The sequence below is a fragment of the Dissoconium aciculare genome, assembly GCF_010015565.1.
Source record: "Dissoconium aciculare CBS 342.82 unplaced genomic scaffold K489scaffold_4, whole genome shotgun sequence".
In the NCBI taxonomy this organism is placed as follows: domain Eukaryota; kingdom Fungi; phylum Ascomycota; class Dothideomycetes; order Mycosphaerellales; family Dissoconiaceae; genus Dissoconium; species Dissoconium aciculare.
Genome location: NW_022984954.1, coordinates 1,984,036 through 2,002,444, shown reverse-complemented (window position 1 = coordinate 2,002,444; position 18,409 = coordinate 1,984,036). Strand labels below are relative to the sequence as shown.

The window sequence follows — 18,409 nt, the reverse complement described above, 5'->3', positions numbered from 1 at the left end:
GTTATGGACGCGGCGAGACACACGTGGAACCGTTTACTCGTTCACTGTAGAGAACGGTCGTCCCAAGCTTGATCTAGAAGGATAATCTCGAGACGAAGATCGAAGACGAATTGATGGCTAATGTTGCATAGTCGCCAGACATTATTACCACTCAGATGAAGAGTGCTGATGTTCCCCAACCATGAGGTGTGGAGGCATTTGTCGCTGATGACACCCGGAGTCGCGTGATTACAGTAGTGGGTAATCTGCTTCGCTTGAGCTCCGATCGAATTGCTTCTGGGTAGACATTGTAACCGAACGAATTTCGGGGTATCGCGTCATAGGGTCGCTAGTCATAGTATAGCCATCGGGCAAATCGGACGGAGCACTCTGAGGGCTCAATAAAAAGGATGGTTCGATCCAACTTTCTGTTCAGCTTCGAGACAATTCACGGCTGTGGGGCGCATGTCATTTCATGAGTAGGGGCCATCATAGCGGTATTTATTGAGTCATCGACTTGCTCTGTCTGATTTGACCGTTGTTCGTAAGTACCGTGGTTGAATCGTCACCAATGCGCGGGATCGGCGGCAACACCGCATACGTAAAGATATAAGTTGACTTGGACTTGACTAAATCTCCGTCTTCCCACTCTCTTTTGTCTGATCTTATTTGAGTTCTTGACCGGGCAGAACCTTAGATCACGGCTCAGTTCTAGCAATATTTCACACTGATCACTTTCGACTCAAGATCAGTATGTCTGCGTATTTCAAATATTCCAAGAGCTGGGATCGCATCTTATTTCACAGTCTGGGAGAAGGCCGCCGATTAGTCCCAAAATCGCCACGCCGGTTTCTTCAGGCGGTTTCACAGAGCAACTCATATCATGTGGGTTTTGATCCATATATTCATACACAAGGACGCTGGCTCAACCGGGACAAATATCACCGCGAGTCTCGTGTTCTTAAATTTGACTTCGATGCTTTGATGCAAAGAGCTGTCCGTGCCAGCCCGGGAGCTCGATATGTCATCGATTGCGAGAAGCGGGACGGCAGTTTCAACCGGGTATTTGTGATTCGTCTCGATAATCAGAGGACAGTCATTGCTCGCCTTCCTTTCGACCATGCGGGCCCTGCTGGCCTCACATTACGTTCAGAGGTAGCTACATTGCAATATGGTGCGTATGGTCTTTCATCAATTGACCTTAGGGCTGTGGCTGACCATCCGTTTAGTCAAGCAGAAGACTTCGATACCTGTTCCGCGAGTTCTTGCCTGGAGCGCTGACGCCACAAACCCTATCGGCGCAGAGTATATCATCATGGAAGAATTACCAGGAGTTCTTCTGCAGAATGTCTGGGATGAGATGAAAATTGCGGATCAACTTCGTTGCATTCAAGCGCTCGGTCACTTTTGTAAAGAGTTATGCGAGCCAAAATTTCCGGCTTACGGTTCGCTATTCCTTAGAGATGAGGCCTCACGGAATACAATTCCTGTCGACGAGACTTACTGCATTGGACCTGTATGTATGCCAACACAATGGGGACACACTCCAGAATGTGATTTCGTCGCACCTGTGATGGAAGGATACCAGGGCCCTTGTGAGTATCTCTATGCCTTCCTTGAACTATTCATATACAATTCGTATTAACAGGGGGTAGGGTGCAAAATGGATGATTACTTCTCAGACCAGATCACGCGAGCCAGGCTCTGTACTCAAGCGGGGTCTGCGCCCCTCAAAGAACGGCATCTTCAGCTGATAAATATCTTTCAGCGATGTATAGACCGCCTCAAGGCCGCAAACATTGTGCAGCATGCTGCAGTGGAACCGATCTTATCGCATCCCGATTTTCACACACGAAACATTCTCGTTGCTGCCGAAGACCACGGCAGAATCACTGGGGTTATCGATTGGCGATCTGCTGCCATCGAGCCAGCCTTTCTGTTCGCAGCGACGACTCCAGACTTCGCCGTGGACCCCCCTATGACGGGATATGAAGCATTATTGACGAAGGAACAAATGAAAACCTGGAAACAGACTAAGACCAAGTTAGAGTCTTGCAGTCAGAAGTGGACCTCTGTGCGACACGCTTGTGAGAAATTTCGACCAGCTTTTCGCTTCGATCCCACCCTTCTTCATTTTCTTGCGGCTCCCTATGTAGGCTGGGTTGACAACGAAAAGATATTGCTGACATCGCTGAAGAACCTTGCGGACAAATGGGAGACTCTGAGATTACCTGGGCCGCCAATCGAAATCCCAGAACATCCTGGTGACGAAGATCGTCTCGATGAGCTTGAGAGTCGCCGCGGTCTGCAACAGCATCTTATGCACTGTCTAGATTGCAACCATGATGGATGGATTCCTCATAGTCGGTGGGAGGAGGTTCTGCCAAAATATCTTTCCGAGTACGATCGTTTCCTGCAATGCAGCATATCGTGCGGGGAGTATAACAGTGAGGAGGAAGCCACGGCGCTGACGAACCGGGTATGGCCATGGGATCATCGATGGCATTCGACATTCATGTAAAGCCTACCGGGGTATGCTCTGATATTGAACTTCACTGGGACTTTGGAGGACATTTGGGGAACCTTATGCAAGGCCTCAGGACGGTATTAAAATTGGAACAGATTTTAGTGGCTGTATTGCAAGGTCTTCCATCACGTCGTACATCGTGCAGCCACACTTTCAAGTGCTCTAGAAGCATAAATATGATACCGCCCGTCAAGATGCTTCATGGACCCTGTCATACCCGATAGGCGTGTGCATTTCAATTCATCTGTTGAATGGCAGATGACGAAGGAGGGAACACCAAGTGACGGAGCATACGCTAGTACGCTTTGCGTATCGCGGGCATGGGAGTTGGGCTAAAAACAGGCTTCCACCTCGTCTCCAAAACGTTCTCAGGCGCATTCTTTCACTATGTTCTCGAATGGCATAGGACAGCAGTAGACCACACATGACACGACTCCGGTACGCCGTCTCATACAGAACACTTGATTTCCGCTCAGCCGCTAAATTTGAGCGCAGGAAGAATCATTTACCATGGAGCTGTGAAGCTGTAGGTATCGGCTGGCAGCAACTCTTTAAGCGCCGATATTGTGCTAATTTCGACTCAAGTGTCGACGGCGTAAAGTCGCATGCGACCATCGCACGCCAGTGTACGTGAAGTAGATGTAGCTTATACTTGGCCACTAACAAATTATAGCTGCGGTCGATGTCTGCGAAGAGGCAAACCTGAGCAGTGCAGCTATGTCGCTGCTCCCATGAGCAACAGGCGAAATAATGACACGCAAACGCTCGACGACACGTCGGTGACAATCGATGAGCCAGACTCGAATCAAGAAGATTCTTCATCAACTTCAGGCCCAGCCGTTCCGCCGTCAGTGGACCCGGTCGTGCATACGAGACAGCACGTTGGGTATCTCGGTCCCACTAGCTTCTCTGCATTGTTCACGGACAATCACGAATTCCGTAACATCCCGGATAGCTTGCGAAATCTCCCCACAGGTAGAGATGCGACTACTGTGACCAACGCGGATATCGAGCAAGGCGCACAGATAGTGCTTCTATTCTGGCAGTGTTTACCGCTGTGTTCGAAGATCAGCCAACGTTACTATAGGTTCTGGGATATTGGCGTAGTGTGGGAGGCACTTGTGGAGGTGTGGCGTGATGGAGCCCTACAAGTCCTAGATGGTGATCCCGGGCAGATGAGCGAGGCTGCGCTCACTGAGAGATGCCGCGAGATGTCCCAGCTCGTCTGGCAAAATTCTGGAAGAGATGAGGCGATCGATGAGAACACGACATTCCAGCTCTGGGCAAGTGGCTTCACGGGTCGACGGTTGAGGTGGGAGACAGTTGGCACGGTTTGTTGGTAGATCATGACCGAGATTTATCATGTCTGATCATATACAGGTTCTCGGCATGATAGCCCTATCAGCCTTTCTCGACGAAGACTGGGCTGCAATGCGGGACACTGCGTCATTTCATCGTGGTGATGGACCAGAACTCGTGCACCGATTACACACAGCTGTAATCACGTGTCGGCTGTTCTGTGGACAAAATGAGGTTTTGAACGAAGTGTACCTCATGATGCTTGTTACGGAGGGTGGCATCCTCGAAGGGACACAAGGTGACATGAGTACGTCCCATGCCCCCTCTCCCCACCCAGAGACCCATGCCTAGCAGATGCAGGGCACTGACATCTTTACAGGGCTCGCCAACTGGAAATTGCAGGGGGAATTTAGTGATGCTTTGGTTGCGATGGGTCTGCACCGCACGAATTCCATTAATCATCGCAAGAGACCATTCTGGAATCTTCAGCTACGAAGGCAGATATTCGCTGCTTGCTACTGTCGGGATAAATGGTTCTCATGTCTTTTAGGTCGTCCACCGCGCCTGGGTTACAAATTCTGTCATTTCGAGCTGCCATTGGAACTTTCCGTCGATGAGCTCTTATCGAGCCAGCAGCCTGGCCCACTCCTGTCACTTGTCGACGAGTCCGGCTGGGACAAAAGAGACACTGTGAATTGGGTGACATGGTTACGGCTCCGCGCGCAGTACTGTGCGATACGTGAGGACATTTTGGAAATCTCGCTCGGGAATACAATGACCACAGATGACCTGCAATGGCGGACTGAAGTTATCCACCAAAAGATTCGACAATTCTCAGAGCGACTCCCGGGTAAAATTCAGCGACGAGTTGATCATGCTCTGGAGTGCCTGTCCAAGCAATCTTTGGCCACGCGAGGCGGTAGTGGACTGCTCTCTGCTCTGGCGGTTCATCTCGGCATGCTGCAAACCCGATATCTCCTGCACCGAGCCCTTTTTACCCAGACTTTGGCCTTGCCGGATGATATCATCGATACTGCTCGCGAGATTCTCAATCTGGTCTTGCAGGTCGTTGCGGCCCAGGGACTTTTTCATGATTGGCCTGGCGATGTCGCATCCCTGGTAAGTTGTCGAATATCCAGGCAAGGTATAAAACGAGCGGTTGGCTGACACGCTTTTCTTCACTAACCTCTAGCTCGTCGTCACCGCGGTTCCGTGCGCCGGAATGTTGGCGATAGCTTTACTCCGAGAACAGCAGTCAAATATCCGCACCATCAGCGCCGTGCCTGGCCAGAAGTCCGACGTCATCCAGAAGGTCTGTTTCCTCGTGGCAGCGCTGAACTCAGTGCCTACGAGGGACATTCTCTACAGTCTCTGTAGACAATATGCCGCCGTCCTGCAACGGTTGTTGGATTCAATCTTGGAGCCCGCGCCGAATAACAGTGCTCCTGCGAACACATACGACGTCTCTGACGTGCCACCCCTGGACGTCTTCGACTTTACCCTCGCCACGACAGATCATGATACGGATTTCCTCCATTGGTTGGAAAGCCTGAGCTGAGCTCCCGTAACAGCCTGCCCACATCAGTCAAGCGGAACGTGCACTTGAGCTCACCATCGAGATATCGCCAGGCGTATAGGCTGGCGGCGGTAGTCCGGTCACATGATCGGTTTTTACGCACGGTTAATTCCTGATCTACGACTTGTTACTGATCATTTCGATGAAAAGCTGAGCCGCCAAGCATGTGCGGGATGTCAGGCAGTCGGTTTCGAAAGAGTATCCTCATTAACGTGCTATGTTATTTGTGTGACTGGCGAGCGATGCAAATTATACAGTAGCGGTATGTTCTCCCAACGAGTCACGTCCGAATCGACGTCTGTCTACCCAGCCAGGTAGATGCCAGGGTCTGAGGTGAGATTCAGCCTTCTGTCCGACCTCGGCGAATACAGTCTTATCGATTGCGGGGGGGCGTGGAGCCCTGCAGAGTTCTTCCGACATCGTTACACGGGCATGCGCTCCGCCCACGAGGGGTTAGTTGGTGGGGCAATCCCGAAGAATTTCCAGGCGCGGGACGATCACAAGGAATTGATATTTATGCGATATGACAACATTGTTTATTCGCTGTTGTTTCCCAATGGGACGTGTGGTAGGTATCGCCTCGTCGCGCTCGTTGCGACAGGAACGCATCTGCTGGCAGGAACAGCAGCCGCGCCTGGACTCATTGTGGTGAGTCGATACTTGTTACAGAGCTACAGTAGAATGGCGCCGAACCATGTAGAAAGGAAATGATGAGTGTTGACCAGCAGAGTCTAGCAAGTCTAGCTTACCCAAGACCGGGCCATGTGGGATGGGAAATATGTCGCCGCGACGCGTCTCATTGGACCCTGCGATCGCCTCCTGCAGGTGATTAGGTGATTACTGATGATGAATGTCTCAAGCCTGGGGAGCTGCTGGAGCGAGACGTGTGAGAGTTCTTCATAGAGAGGATGGCATCATACCTCATTGGGAACTAATCCGCCACACGGGCAGCATCACGCAATCGACAAGGCGAATGGTTGGTGGGGCAATGGAGAGAGACATTGGATGTCGCGGGCGCCGATGAGAATTGTTTTCTTCTGTAGTAGGAGGAGGAGGTCATTGAATACATTCTCATAGCATTTTCCCTCCTCAACTTTTCTTCTCCTTCTCCTCCTTCTTTCTTCATTCTCACAACCATACTCCCAACACATACCCACACATCACCAACAATCACATCACCACAATGGCTGACCGACCTGCACCTCTCCGCCTCGGCACCGTCGCTCCCAACTTCGACGCCGAGACCACCAACGGTCCCATCAACTTCCACGAGTTCATCGGCGACAACTGGGTCGTCCTCTTCTCCCACCCAGAGGATTACACTCCCGTCTGCACCACCGAGCTCGGCGCCTTCGCCAAGCTCGAGCCCGAGTTCACCAAGCGTGGCGTCAAGCTCATCGGCCTGAGCGCCAACACCATCGAGAGCCACGGTGGCTGGATCAAGGACATTGACGAGATCTCCGGATCTTCGCTCAAGTTCCCCATCATCGGTGACAAGGAGCGAAAGGTTGCGTTGTCATACGACATGTAAGTTTCGTGTTTTGCATGCGTTGTTTCACGGTATCGCAAGACCGAGCTATCAGAGAAGAGGTGGAACTACCATCAGGGAGCTCACGCTATGAGAGCCTCAATCTCGAATATCGAGAGGAAGAGGAGAAATTCCATGCGCAAAACCATAAGTCCTCTGATTCCCCCAAATACTAATCCCAACCACCACAGGATCGACCACCAAGACGCCACCAACGTCGACAGCAAGGGCATCGCCTTCACCATCCGCAGCGTCTTCATCATCGACCCGAAGAAGACCATCCGCACCATCCTCTCCTACCCGGCCTCGACCGGCCGCAACACCGCCGAGGTGCTCCGCATCGTCGACAGCCTGCAGACCGGCGACAAGCACCGCGTCACCACCCCGATCAACTGGGTCCCTGGCGACGACGTCATCGTTCATCCCTCCGTCAAGGGCGCCGAGGCCGAGTCCCTCTTCCCCAAGATGACTGTCGTCAAGCCATACCTGCGCTTCACCCCTCTGCCCAAGGAGCAGACCAGCGCGGCGGTTTGACTGGATGAGTTCCGGTGGAGGGAGACGTGGGAGCAGGAATGGGGCAGGAGGATTTGAAAGATATTTACCATCTATCTTTCCTCTCCTCTGCACTGCTGTCGCTTCATGAGGAAAATATAGATATCCAAAGTATGACTATGAAGTATGAAAAATCTGTTAAAAACTTGGAACATACGACAATCATGAACATGTGTGTGACATTTGCGGAGGACCGAGACCCCCGCGGAGAAAATCGCCAGCTCCAAGATCTCCCAGGTGTCAATTCGATTGTGCCTTTTGAGATACAATCTGATGTGGTCGGTCAAGGAAAAATCTATCGACGTATCTCCTGATATCAAAGTCTCTTACTTAGATGATTTTTCCGCCTATCGTAAGAAGCTACTCGCTGCAGCGCCAGGATCTTGGTCAGAGAGTAGGTCGGCGGAACCCGACCAATTTTGAAATCCAATTTCTTTAGGGTTATACAGAACCCTACTGTCTCAAAGCCTGGGAATCGATGACATGGCTCTGGAAGACGACACGACATTCTGCTGCAATGGTATTCATTGCAAAACCATGTCAGACCTCGTTATAAATCCAATGGAAGAATCCAAATGGAAACACAACAGCCTTAACCCTGCTCTTTCTCCGCCAGATCCGAAAGTAGTGTACACTCGCGCAGGTCTCCACGTCGTTTCGTCATTCCTCATGCTGGCGTGTCCTCGAGCACGCGTTTCGCGTTGGGATCCATGACAGGAGTGGGAATATCTTCTGACGACCACAGGGCCGTCGATTTGCACTGCTGGGTGTTTCTCCATATCCTACGATACTTCCAGCCGAGCGCTTGGAGCACCGCCAGAAAGTCACCGGGCAACACCCCGTCATCTGTATCGTAGAAATCCACGACGACTTCGATATCCCGGCGGAGTTCGGAACAGACCCTTTGCACTTCGTACTGGTAGTCGGGGATGGGTAAAGATAGGGCATGCCAGGTGTTGAAGGTGAGACGTCTGATATTCGTCGCTTCCGCCAGGACTCGGATATTCTCCCGGAAGGCCCCGTCCAACGGCATATCCTGGAGTATCCGCCCATCGACCTGGTCGTGGTGCGGGAATCCCCATTCGAAATCCCTCGCGTACCTCGCCTGCCTGCTCCCGACACGCGACAGGAAATCCCGGGCCCAACGCGGAGACCGCCGTGCGGCGCCGCCGTCGCTGAACCGGGTTCCTGCGTAGAGTCTCGGCATGGCCTCTGCGTAGACGATTTTGGAGGCTCGCAGGATCTCGGGGTAGATGGGTGTCTCCAGCGCCATCAGGTTCACCTGCATTCGCTGGACTGCATCTGCTGGAGCGAATAAGTCGAGATCGTAGATGAAGCCGACGACCTGGGGACGGACGAATAGCTCGGTGTAGATCATGAGTCGGACGTCATAGTCCAGATCTAAAAAAGATGTCCTTCTTCTTGTGATATCGGTGGGAGGCACATGCTGGCTGGCGTTGCTTGACATGATTGGGTGAAGGATGTCACAGTCAAAGGCGATGGGAGTTTGGATGAAGTTCAATCAGAATCTCTGGCGACTCTGGTAAGGCTCCTGGACCGTACTCCAAAATCGATCGATGCTTCTTGTTGTATTGACTGGCGACGTCGCGTTCTCTTCAGCCAAGCTTGATTAAGCCGGTGAGGTTTGTGATGCGATGGTTCATGTATCCATCTCTCGATATTTGAGGCGGACAGATCTTGATATGAGGGAGGCTTTGCGGAAAGCGATTCTTTTGAGGTCTTGTTCTTCACCTGATGCGGATCTTAGACTTTGAACTCGTCGAAACTATCGAAACGTATTGAATGCGATGCATCGAGGTTGCCTGGGCCCAACGTCGATGCCTACATTTGAGGCACGGAAATGAGGCGCGGGCTTCACGCTTACTCAGCGCCCGAACAAATAATCTGCGTCCACGATCGAGAGTATTCAGTAAATGTAGGAATAAACTGTACGCTATTGGGATCATATTTGCCTTGTGTCTTGACTTAGCACTTTCGATCCATCATGATCCCGACGCCGTGAAAGTAGTGCCGCCGTTCGACCTCGTGATTTTGTCTTTCTTTTGGAAAAAAGATTCTCAGGGACAGGCCATTGATGTTGGCAGCGTCACGCCGGAACGACAAATGTTATTTGAGTGAAGCTGAATACGCATTGATTCATGCGTATTGCTGTTCGTCCAAGCTACGCGCGTCCTCCTTAGGCAAGAATCAATCTTGCGGAAATTCAACGCTGCGGCTGAATCTGATTTCTATTGATCTGAAACGACGCATCATCCCTACGAAGGCTTCCAATTCTCGAAAGTCCGTGTGCCTGGATTGTCGCCACACGCCACTACGTCGTCTGCCGATGTAATAATCGACGGCGAATCGGCGGAGTACCCTCATGTCGTTCCAAGGCTTTATGTAGTCGCGCAAGGACGAAGACGTGATCCGCCGCTGGCTTCCCAAAGCATAAAAATGGAACTTGTTCCTCGAATAGAACAGTGGTGTGACCTCATTATACGTTTGCTTACAAACGCGAACGATCGCAGGATGAACATTTTATAGTCTGTGGAGGATGAGCTCTTGGTCTGGCAGGTACTTGCTGGCCGCATGTTTAGAAAGAGTTCCTCCCACGTGGTCTAGAACAATCTTGCGCCTGAGGTGAATGTTATTTGTCGAATGTAAGGAATGGTTAGTTCAAACGAGCCCTGGGTGTTGCAGGGAGGTTCACAAAACCCACATTCTTCAAGTTGAGAGTCCTTGGGTGCTGATGTTCTGCGACCTAACATATATGGACCGGACGTTAAACACGCGAGCAACTACATCTCCTATAAATGACTGCACAGCGGTACATAGGTCACTCAACAGAGCAAAAAGAAACCAGAAAAGCATCAGACATGCATGACAAACCCCACGTTGGCACACGACACATTCTTACGGAAAATGTTGAATTTTCCGAATCTGACCAGCATCCCAGATGCATGGCACATCGCCTTCAAAGCGCACTGAAGGACATTAGGAGCAATCTGGCCAGATGTCAGCGTATGTTTCGACTATGATCCTTCGTATTCCACCTGCAGGTGGCTGGCGGAGACTCGACTTACCGTCCTCGATCAAATTATTCTCGTAGCTTATAATACGCAGTGAGGTGGCTAGCACCGCAGATCCATCCGCTTCACTCCCTCCAACAACCGTAGGCGACGCTGGTAAATCTGGTGCAAGTCATCGCGACGCTGCGCATCCGCCAGGTTGTGACCAGTCAAGAGTATCATCATGAAAAAAGACTCGATGATGCTCGGGGGAATGTTGCACAGGAGCTGGCCAGTTTCGCTCCATCCCATTGCAGACGCACCAACCAGTAAGCCGATGATGGACAAGAAGCCTACGAGGACAGTGTACTCGTGCGCGCACACCACGCCCATTTTGGCCGACAGCCGGTTGGTGAGAGAGTCTTGTCCCGGTGGTGCCGCCGGTGTTTGGTCAGGGAGCACTTCTGCATCAAGCATCCTTCCGATCTCCTTGGTCTGATCATCGAAAGTTGGAAGCACAGTCTCCATGTCGTCCAATCGTAGCGACTCGAAGGCATCATTCTCGTAGTCGATAAACTTGGCTTGAACGTTGCGCAGCACGAAACTGTCGTTGAGGCCGATTAGTCCGGCATATGTTCCGATGATCAGCCACCAATTCGAGTTGAACTGCAACGCTGGGCCGATCGCGAGCCAAATGGTCACGACGACGATCAGGAGTGCGATGCCAACCAGGGTACCAACGACATCAGCATAATAGAAGATGGCCCTTTGCAATCGGCCCACCTTCGGTGCCGGCACAACCACAGTAGGATTTGGAGTGGTGTCTCTAGTCAAGGTACGCAGTCGTCTCTCAACTTCGGCATCGACGGTGAAGATCTGCTCCACACATCCCGCGGTATGTGCATCGTGGCGCTCGCGGATGTTTGCCAGGAAGGCGAAGATCAGTACCATAAGCGCCGACGTGGCCGAGTTGATGTAAAGCTGCCACTCATTGCTCCAGCCACAGTATGGTCCGAATCCAAGCCAGATGAAAATGCACACCCAGAAGCCACAAACAGTGATCAAGTGTCCGAGAATCTTCGAAATCACAGTGGAGAGTCGACCCAGCCAGCCCTCGGCAGGCAGCTCCGTAGCATACCCAGCTTTGGTTGACCCTACTTCTCCGTGGCTGACTTCGTGACCTGCGACTGCGGTTCCTTCTTCGATATACCTCACATCGCCCTTCCACACTGCTGCTTGCAAGTCTCGCAGCATCCTGCGAACACTGAGCCCACGCGAACGGAGCGCTGCAGTCACGCGAATCTGTCGATCATAACCGTTGAGCAGCTGACGCATGAGCAGTGAATCGAAGAAGTAGCTGATCAATGCTTGAGCGTCGGAGATACCGACTTGCCAATCCTGCTCATGTCCGTAGGGAATTCCGAGGAAAGCCCAAAGCAGCAAGCCAAAAATAATTAGTAGAAAGACAGGTTGCGAGCCAGAGGCGGCTACTAGAGCGTTGAGAGCACGGTCGAGTCGATTTGGGCGCGCAGTGGAAGTCGTGGTGAGCACGGCCTGTCTTTCTCCTGTAGCAGGAGATGCCTTCTCTTCGCCAGCTGATTCATGGGTCCACATTGAAGCAGTCTTGGAATCGCTTGGAACGGTCTCGAGTGCAGGTGTGCTAGCCGTCTTCAGAAGCGTTGGCTCGGTCGGAGCCGCGTCTTGAATATCGCCCTTGGCGCCCGGGGCGGCCAGAATGGCAATGAAGCGTCCCATCTTGACGGTAGCTATGATGGTCTTGAATATCTCTTAATGTTCGTCGACTTCTGTCACAGACCCAAAATTAGTCAGGAATCCATGACGGAGTGTAGGGAGGGCCTGACCCGCACTTCACGGTGACTGGAGTACGAGATGGTATGAGAGCAGCCAGAGTTCGTTTGGGTTGTTCATTAGGGTAGAAACTACACGTCTCATGGAGGCCAAACTTCTTCTGTGAGTGGTATGATGCCGGCTCCCATACGGAACCGGCGGTCACTGATGCTGAAGTTGGCCAGACTTTGGTGGACGCTCAAACGAATGAGCGCCGGACACGATGTGTTGGTTTGGTAAGAAAGCGATGGCGTTTTCGAAATGTAGAATACGGAAGGAGATAGAGCTCCAATGTATAGCTCGCAGCGGTGAAGACAAAACCGATGATAATGGTGGTGATTGACGTTCGGCAGGGATTCACCGCGATACATATACGTGTGCGAAAGCACCAGTAGATTTTCTTGCATGTGCTCGACTGCAAAGTCGATCGTGAAACCGGCCTACGAGGCTGACAGTTCCAGAAACGCTAGAATATGCGATTGGGTACTCGAGCCCGTAGTGTTCGGCACTCATCGGAGTCAAGCATTTTAGCAAAAGCTTACTGCACGAAAGTGGTGTCGGAGAAGCACGAGTTCAGCCCCGAGCGGTCGGTCCGACATCACATCCAGGCTAGAGCAGACAATATCCCTCGAGAAAAATCGGTATGGTCGGCCTGAAGTTCCCTATGTGGTGTTGGGACGGTGGACGCGCGTACTCGATGTTAGCGGTCAACAAGCGCAAGCCACGTGTCGGGCAATTTTTTTTTTCGTGCTTCGCAACAGCTTGAGACCAAAAATGCCTCATGAGTCATCTGTACTCATAATTTTCGCAGTGGCATACCATTCCGGTCATCGATTCCAGCAGAAAAACAAAGTATGTTCATGCCGATTGTTGATGTCAATTGAGCGACTACACAAAGCTTTCAGCTTGTACCCTGAGCGTCTAGACCTCCAGGGCTCTGTGCATGCGAAAAGTGAGACAAGACCCACAAGGCTCGCTCCTTCTTGTTTCTATTCCAGCCATGTGCTAGCCTCAACATTTGACGCACGTTGAAAGTCTCGCGGAGGTGACTCCTCATGGTCAGTCCATGACCTGACGTTGGTTTCCAGCATGAAGTTGTAGGATGAATGAGCGGTGACCAGAACGCCTTGATCGCAACCACTACACAGATGATTCCAAAGCCATGTGATCACGATGAGGATCAAAATTAGTCTTACTGACAAGGCGGAGTTGTCGTCATCCATACTTCTGACGTGCATCCACATGCATGAGTGAGCCCGGGGCACCCGACTTCATCGGAGCTTGCTAACGAGTCAATTGTCGAAGATCATTGTCGACCCAACCCAGCATTTGCCAGCTTGTCATATCGAGTGATACTTGATCAATCGCTGTCGGCAATAATCCACCCCATCCCTAGAATGCTTGCCTCCAGCTCATGTCCGAGCTGCTCCTTGAAACTAAGGAGATCCCAAGGCTTGTAATTCTTCTGGCTGACCTTGGGGCAGTATAAGGGCCATCGTCTTATGATGATCTTTTCGACAGTTCCTGCCTTGTGGATCAAGGCATTGATCGGTCGAAGGAACCTCAACACAAGCACATAGTCGACAGAGATGAATGATTTTGCAAAAAACCGGAATTCTACCACTTTGACCCCAGAGACTAAGGAAGAGAATTTCTCGAAGTCACGGATAGTATGATTTGTGAGAGGATCTTGGAACAAGAGCTGATCATAAGCGAAGAAGATTTGGCGAATGTCCAGCGTGTGTGACCCGATCTGGCTCAGAAATTTGCCATACATGCTTGTTATTGGCCAAGTACAGTCAAACTGGAAAATGTTCTCCGAGTATAGTAAGGGTAGGGCTTCCGCATATATCATTTTGCTGGTGCGCAGAATAGGCGGATAGACCAATGATTCCCTGTCCGCGTCTCCGCGAACTATGGCGGGGACAACTTCGAAGTTGATGCGCCTGGGTCGAATATAGAGTGGAGCGTTGGACACGAGCAGGTTCTCATAGATGAGCACCCTGATCTCTGGCGGCAGATCCATCAAAGACATAGCTGTATAAAATGATTTCGTTTCATTGTTTAAAGAGCGGGCTGGTAAATGAGGCACGAGATGCACAGAGTGGTGGTCGACAACACGATAGCTTATCCCTAAGTCATTGCCCCACCTGCACGTCTGCAAGTCGGACCTGCATTGATTGGAGGGTTTCCACGGTACCTGAGCATTATTCGTAGATGTTTCCAAGCAGACCGCCAATAACATCATTGTTGGGAGCTTCATGCATGTTGGTTCGCGACCTTTGGACGCCTTTCGGCATCGTGACCATTTTTTATCAAGTTCGTGGCTTAGCAAACAAGCGATCGAGCGGTCCGCGTCGATTTACATTGGCAAACCTCAGCTCAAACGTCGTGTTTCTACTGCGAGATATCCTTGTAATGACCTCGCCACTTCCTCCAAGGGAAGTACACGAGATCACGGCACCTTTTCACGGATCGACCTACGTACTTTCGTTAACAATAGCCCAGCTAAGCTCAAATACTTTCTGTTGCAGCTGATCAATCCTTCGGTTTTCAAAGCTCAACTCATCTGCTTTTGAGATCTCACACCGAGATTCGCCAGGCGCACGACTGAGAAATATCTTATCTATAGCGCCAGTCATTCAAATTACCCTCTCCCCATCCTGAAAGTCGACAGCCTCAAAGCCTCAAAGCCCTCAGATATTCCAGGCGCGTCATCCTTTCAGGTTTTCCGAATGCAATGGATCCTTAGATGAATCGTTTTGATTTCTGAACTGAGCGCTCATAGTATCTCGAAATCGCGGGAGCTTTTCCAAGAAATCCTTTTCGTAGTAGATTTATGAGGATGATGTAACGAAGATATTCGATTTGAGATCTAATACGTTCGAGAGATGACCGAAGCATACCGCGAAACTCTACGATACTGACAAATCCAAAGTTTTTCTTTAGATACAGTACAGAGTTTGCTTCTTTGCAAACTTGCTTACAATCCTATAAGATGTAAGAGTGGTGTCTTGACTTGTCGCCCGACCGTCGTTTTATTACCTCCTTTGTAGGCCGCAGATGTGGTGCAGACGCTATTAGTGATACCCCATGCAGAGTTGGTCGACTTGCTCTACTTATTCATGATGCCAGCGGGGCTTCATCAAGCCTTTCTGCATCGGGCTTCTATAAGGCAAATTCTATTTCTCGCTACGCCTCAACTAATGATTTTCCACCCGAGATCAAAGATTTCGGCTCTGAAATCCGGTTGCATCAGGTCTACAAGGTTGTAGCTCGCTTGAGCCCCGCCGATTTCAGAGGAATTAGACTCTAGTGCAATGGTTTTTATATTCCCAGATCGCCTCAAAATGTCGTTAATTCTCCGAAAGACCTTAATGCCCCGAGTTGAGAAATGCAGTCCTAGCAGCCAGATGGGATCAATTCTTAGGCATACGGTCTCGACTGCCGGGCTTACTTCGACAAGTCTCGCAAAGGTCCAAAAGCTAGTTTCGACGTATGACCAGCTTTGTCGGTCCGAATGGCCAGAGATTTCAACGATGATGTGGCGGAGAAGTCTGGCTTGGGAGCTGATGCGTTCAAGAAACGGCCCGAGAAGTTCGCAGGATGTCGTGGAGCTGGAAAAGTGGAATATGTTCTGCGTGTACAGCAATGGGCTTGCCTCCAGGTAGATCGTCTTGCAGACGCGTAGAATGATACCGCACACGTCAGGCTTATCGCCGAAAAGGCAGCCGATAGGATATGCTGGCATGGGACGGAGTTTTCCTCCAGGACAGCAGATGCCAGAGGTCAGTTCCGGTGGCCAGGGAGTCCGATTCAGCCCGATACGGAGTGGTTCATCGGAGACGAGGAGAAATTCGTAGATCAGTATTCTGAGCTCTGTGGAAAGCTCCATCAGCTCCATCTTAGGATATTGAACGTTGATATATCGAGATGAAATTGCTGTAACTTGACCTCTGCAGTGAGAAAGAAGTCTGCAAGTTATTTGATCGCAGCTCATGACGGTAAAATGACATCTTTTAGGCAAAATCGCCGTGTAACACCTGCGAGTCGTTCGATCAGGCAGTAGGTACCACGTCGCACGACGATCCGGCTCTTCCAATCGGCTTCCTTACCTGTGCATGTACATGATCCACAAATCTATATATCCTATGTACCTTTCTACTACATGAATCGCGAGATCCAATTCCAGGTACAAGCGTGACCTCCGGCGTAAGATGATTCTAAATTTCCTCACAAATGTTTCGTTGAATTCGAGCGAACATGTATTGATCTCCGTTTTCTATGATCTTTCATGCATACGTGATTCCCTGAAGAACTCCTTCCGCTCAGCCTAGTATTATTCGTTTCCTACTGACTGCCCACTCAAGCTCTTTGATTATAACGACAACGTCATGATGCGGCTCCGGCAGTCTTGTCCGATCGGTGTTTGACGGCCGGTACAGCCATGGTGTGAGGTCACGATAGTTCATCCTCTTTTCAAACCGAAATGTGACTTTGAGACTATCGCTCAATGAGTCCAGATGATGTTTCAAGATTTGAAACTTCTCGTTTAATTCAGTAGTCAATCCAGGACCCCAGGTCGTGGCGTCAGAAGGAATAAGAAACTCCAGCTTTCGAAGTTTTGGGCACATCTGCAAGCTCCTGAGATCCCTAAGACCACGTTCATCAAGTGACCTTCTCATTTCCGCATCTTCTACGAAGTCGGGAAATTTCACCATGATTGGTGAGACATGCTTCTTTGAGTCTCGGATACTATCCAGCCAGTCCCATCTGATATCCTTACGCTCCTTCTCTCCAGGGGGTGTATAGTAAAAATGAATTCATTATTTCCGTAGAATAGAGGGGTTGCTTCTTCGTTAACGACTTTACAGGTCCTCGGAAGGTTGAAAATATTCTTTCTGTCAGGAAATAATGTATTGTCATAGCAGATAGCTCCATCTGACTTGCGTTCGCAGAAAGTGATTTCGTGAGGCAGCACCATGGTATAGGCGTATGTGATATCCCGAACCTCGCGTAGTAGTCTGAGAAGGGTACCCATGTTAAACTCCTCGCAGCAAATGCGCTGGATCCGTTTAGACTTCAGCGGGAAGATGATGTGAATATGTTTGACAATGAGTTTGAAGGTTAGTAAATCCTCCGGTGTTTCTCTCTTCTGCTGATGGTATGTTCTATAGTCAGAGGTTCGAGAAGTGTAGCTTTACACATCTCGCAATGTCCTCTCTGTCTCTCCCACTTCCTCTCGCGATAGCGGCAACATCATATTCCTAAGTATACTTCCCGTGTTTTCCGCTCTCGCTTAAGTTGAAGGAATACATGTGGACAGGTACTATATCGCAAAGCGCTTTTCTTTAACACAAAGGATGTTACAAAAAGCTGTCACTCCGGCGACTAGTTCGATCGTCCTTCACAGTACTTGTGTACAACGGCCGATCGGATCCATTATCATTGTTCGAATATTTGAATAGAGCATTGAGTGCAATAACAGTTTGATTTCTTTGTTAAGTTTATGTATTAGCGGCGATACGCGGGCGTTTAAATCTTGTGAAGCCGAAGTTACTTGGTAGCGAGGAATGCTTACCTGCACACTGCACGAGATTATACAACTCCGAGAGCATGCGTTCGATCCGGTTTCGATCGCATAACGCGTTTTGAAACGTTGAAATGAGGTCCAGATTAATCGGCCATTGGCCACCCAAGCTTGTGTATCCCTGCTACGAGTTGGCTCATAATTGGTCCTTTACAAGCGTGACATTTTGTCCCCGACCGTGGACTACAATGGAGTGGTGTGGTTGTCATGCTTTCGATCTTGTCTGATCTTTTGAGGAGCTTGTCAATTGCTTGGAACTTTAAGACAGAGTCGACGTGAACGGGTGCCCAGATGAGGATGGTGTAAGGGTTCCACTTTTCACTAAAGTCAAGCTTCGCTGTCTTGACTTCGAGACCTTTCCGCGAGAACGCGCTGAGATCGTTGCCTCTACTTTGCGACTCTATCATTTCGGCCGCGTCGCCAGAGCTTATGGATTCCAACTGTGCATTGTAGATTTTTTGCAAAGCTGCATGATTGCTGCATGAATCGTCACTGGAGC

At 50.4% G+C, this 18,409-nt stretch overlaps 7 protein-coding genes across 7 annotated transcripts; 3 read left to right on the top strand and 4 right to left on the bottom strand.

The window, feature by feature from the left end:
- Positions 1–627: 627 nt before the first annotated feature.
- On the top strand, positions 628–2,584 carry K489DRAFT_379184 (uncharacterized protein). The gene is made up of 3 exons (XM_033604587.1): positions 628–1,153; positions 1,209–1,574; positions 1,635–2,584. Exons 1-3 carry the CDS (start codon positions 733–735, stop codon positions 2,498–2,500), a joined length of 1,653 nt encoding a protein of 550 aa, XP_033461784.1. The 5' UTR covers positions 628–732; the 3' UTR covers positions 2,501–2,584.
- A 346-nt stretch (positions 2,585–2,930) lies between these two features.
- On the top strand, positions 2,931–5,363 carry K489DRAFT_369589 (uncharacterized protein; the record flags this gene model as incomplete). The annotated part of the gene is made up of 6 exons (XM_033603051.1): positions 2,931–3,032; positions 3,092–3,132; positions 3,180–3,837; positions 3,887–4,112; positions 4,185–4,924; positions 4,998–5,363. 6 exons carry the CDS (start codon positions 2,931–2,933, stop codon positions 5,361–5,363), a joined length of 2,133 nt encoding a protein of 710 aa, XP_033461783.1.
- Positions 5,364–6,564: 1,201 nt separating this feature from the next.
- Positions 6,565–7,443, top strand: K489DRAFT_315685 (thioredoxin-like protein; the record flags this gene model as incomplete). Its single annotated transcript, XM_033601108.1, has 2 exons — positions 6,565–6,908; positions 7,101–7,443. 2 exons carry the CDS (start codon positions 6,565–6,567, stop codon positions 7,441–7,443), a joined length of 687 nt encoding a protein of 228 aa, XP_033461782.1.
- A 685-nt stretch (positions 7,444–8,128) lies between these two features.
- On the bottom strand, positions 8,129–9,006 carry K489DRAFT_400569 (uncharacterized protein; the record flags this gene model as incomplete). Its single annotated transcript, XM_033606997.1, has 1 exon — positions 8,129–9,006. Exon 1 carries the CDS (start codon positions 8,927–8,929, stop codon positions 8,129–8,131), a length of 801 nt encoding a protein of 266 aa, XP_033461781.1. The 5' UTR covers positions 8,930–9,006.
- Positions 9,007–10,547: 1,541 nt separating this feature from the next.
- K489DRAFT_379179 (Low affinity iron permease) lies at positions 10,548–12,472 on the bottom strand. Its single transcript, XM_033604586.1, has one exon. The coding sequence runs from the start codon at positions 12,225–12,227 to the stop codon at positions 10,596–10,598; it is 1,632 nt and encodes a 543-aa protein (XP_033461780.1). The 5' UTR covers positions 12,228–12,472; the 3' UTR covers positions 10,548–10,595.
- Positions 12,473–13,680: 1,208 nt separating this feature from the next.
- K489DRAFT_409088 (uncharacterized protein) lies at positions 13,681–14,355 on the bottom strand (the record flags this gene model as incomplete). The annotated part of the gene is made up of 1 exon (XM_033607544.1): positions 13,681–14,355. One exon carries the CDS (start codon positions 14,353–14,355, stop codon positions 13,681–13,683), a length of 675 nt encoding a protein of 224 aa, XP_033461779.1.
- Positions 14,356–15,519: 1,164 nt separating this feature from the next.
- On the bottom strand, positions 15,520–16,224 carry K489DRAFT_409087 (uncharacterized protein; the record flags this gene model as incomplete). The annotated part of the gene is made up of 1 exon (XM_033607543.1): positions 15,520–16,224. One exon carries the CDS (start codon positions 16,222–16,224, stop codon positions 15,520–15,522), a length of 705 nt encoding a protein of 234 aa, XP_033461778.1.
- Positions 16,225–18,409: the final 2,185 nt, after the last annotated feature.

Coding starts and splice junctions, on each gene's coding strand:
- K489DRAFT_379184 (XM_033604587.1), top strand. CDS start 733: ATGTCTGCGTATTTCAAATATTCCAAGAGCTGGGATCGCATCTTATTT. Junction 1,154..1,208: donor GGTAGCTACATTGCAATATG/GTGCGTATGGTC, acceptor CCATCCGTTTAG/TCAAGCAGAAGACTTCGATA. Junction 1,575..1,634: donor GGAAGGATACCAGGGCCCTT/GTGAGTATCTCT, acceptor AACAGGGGGTAG/GGTGCAAAATGGATGATTAC.
- K489DRAFT_379179 (XM_033604586.1), bottom strand. CDS start 12,227: ATGGGACGCTTCATTGCCATTCTGGCCGCCCCGGGCGCCAAGGGCGAT.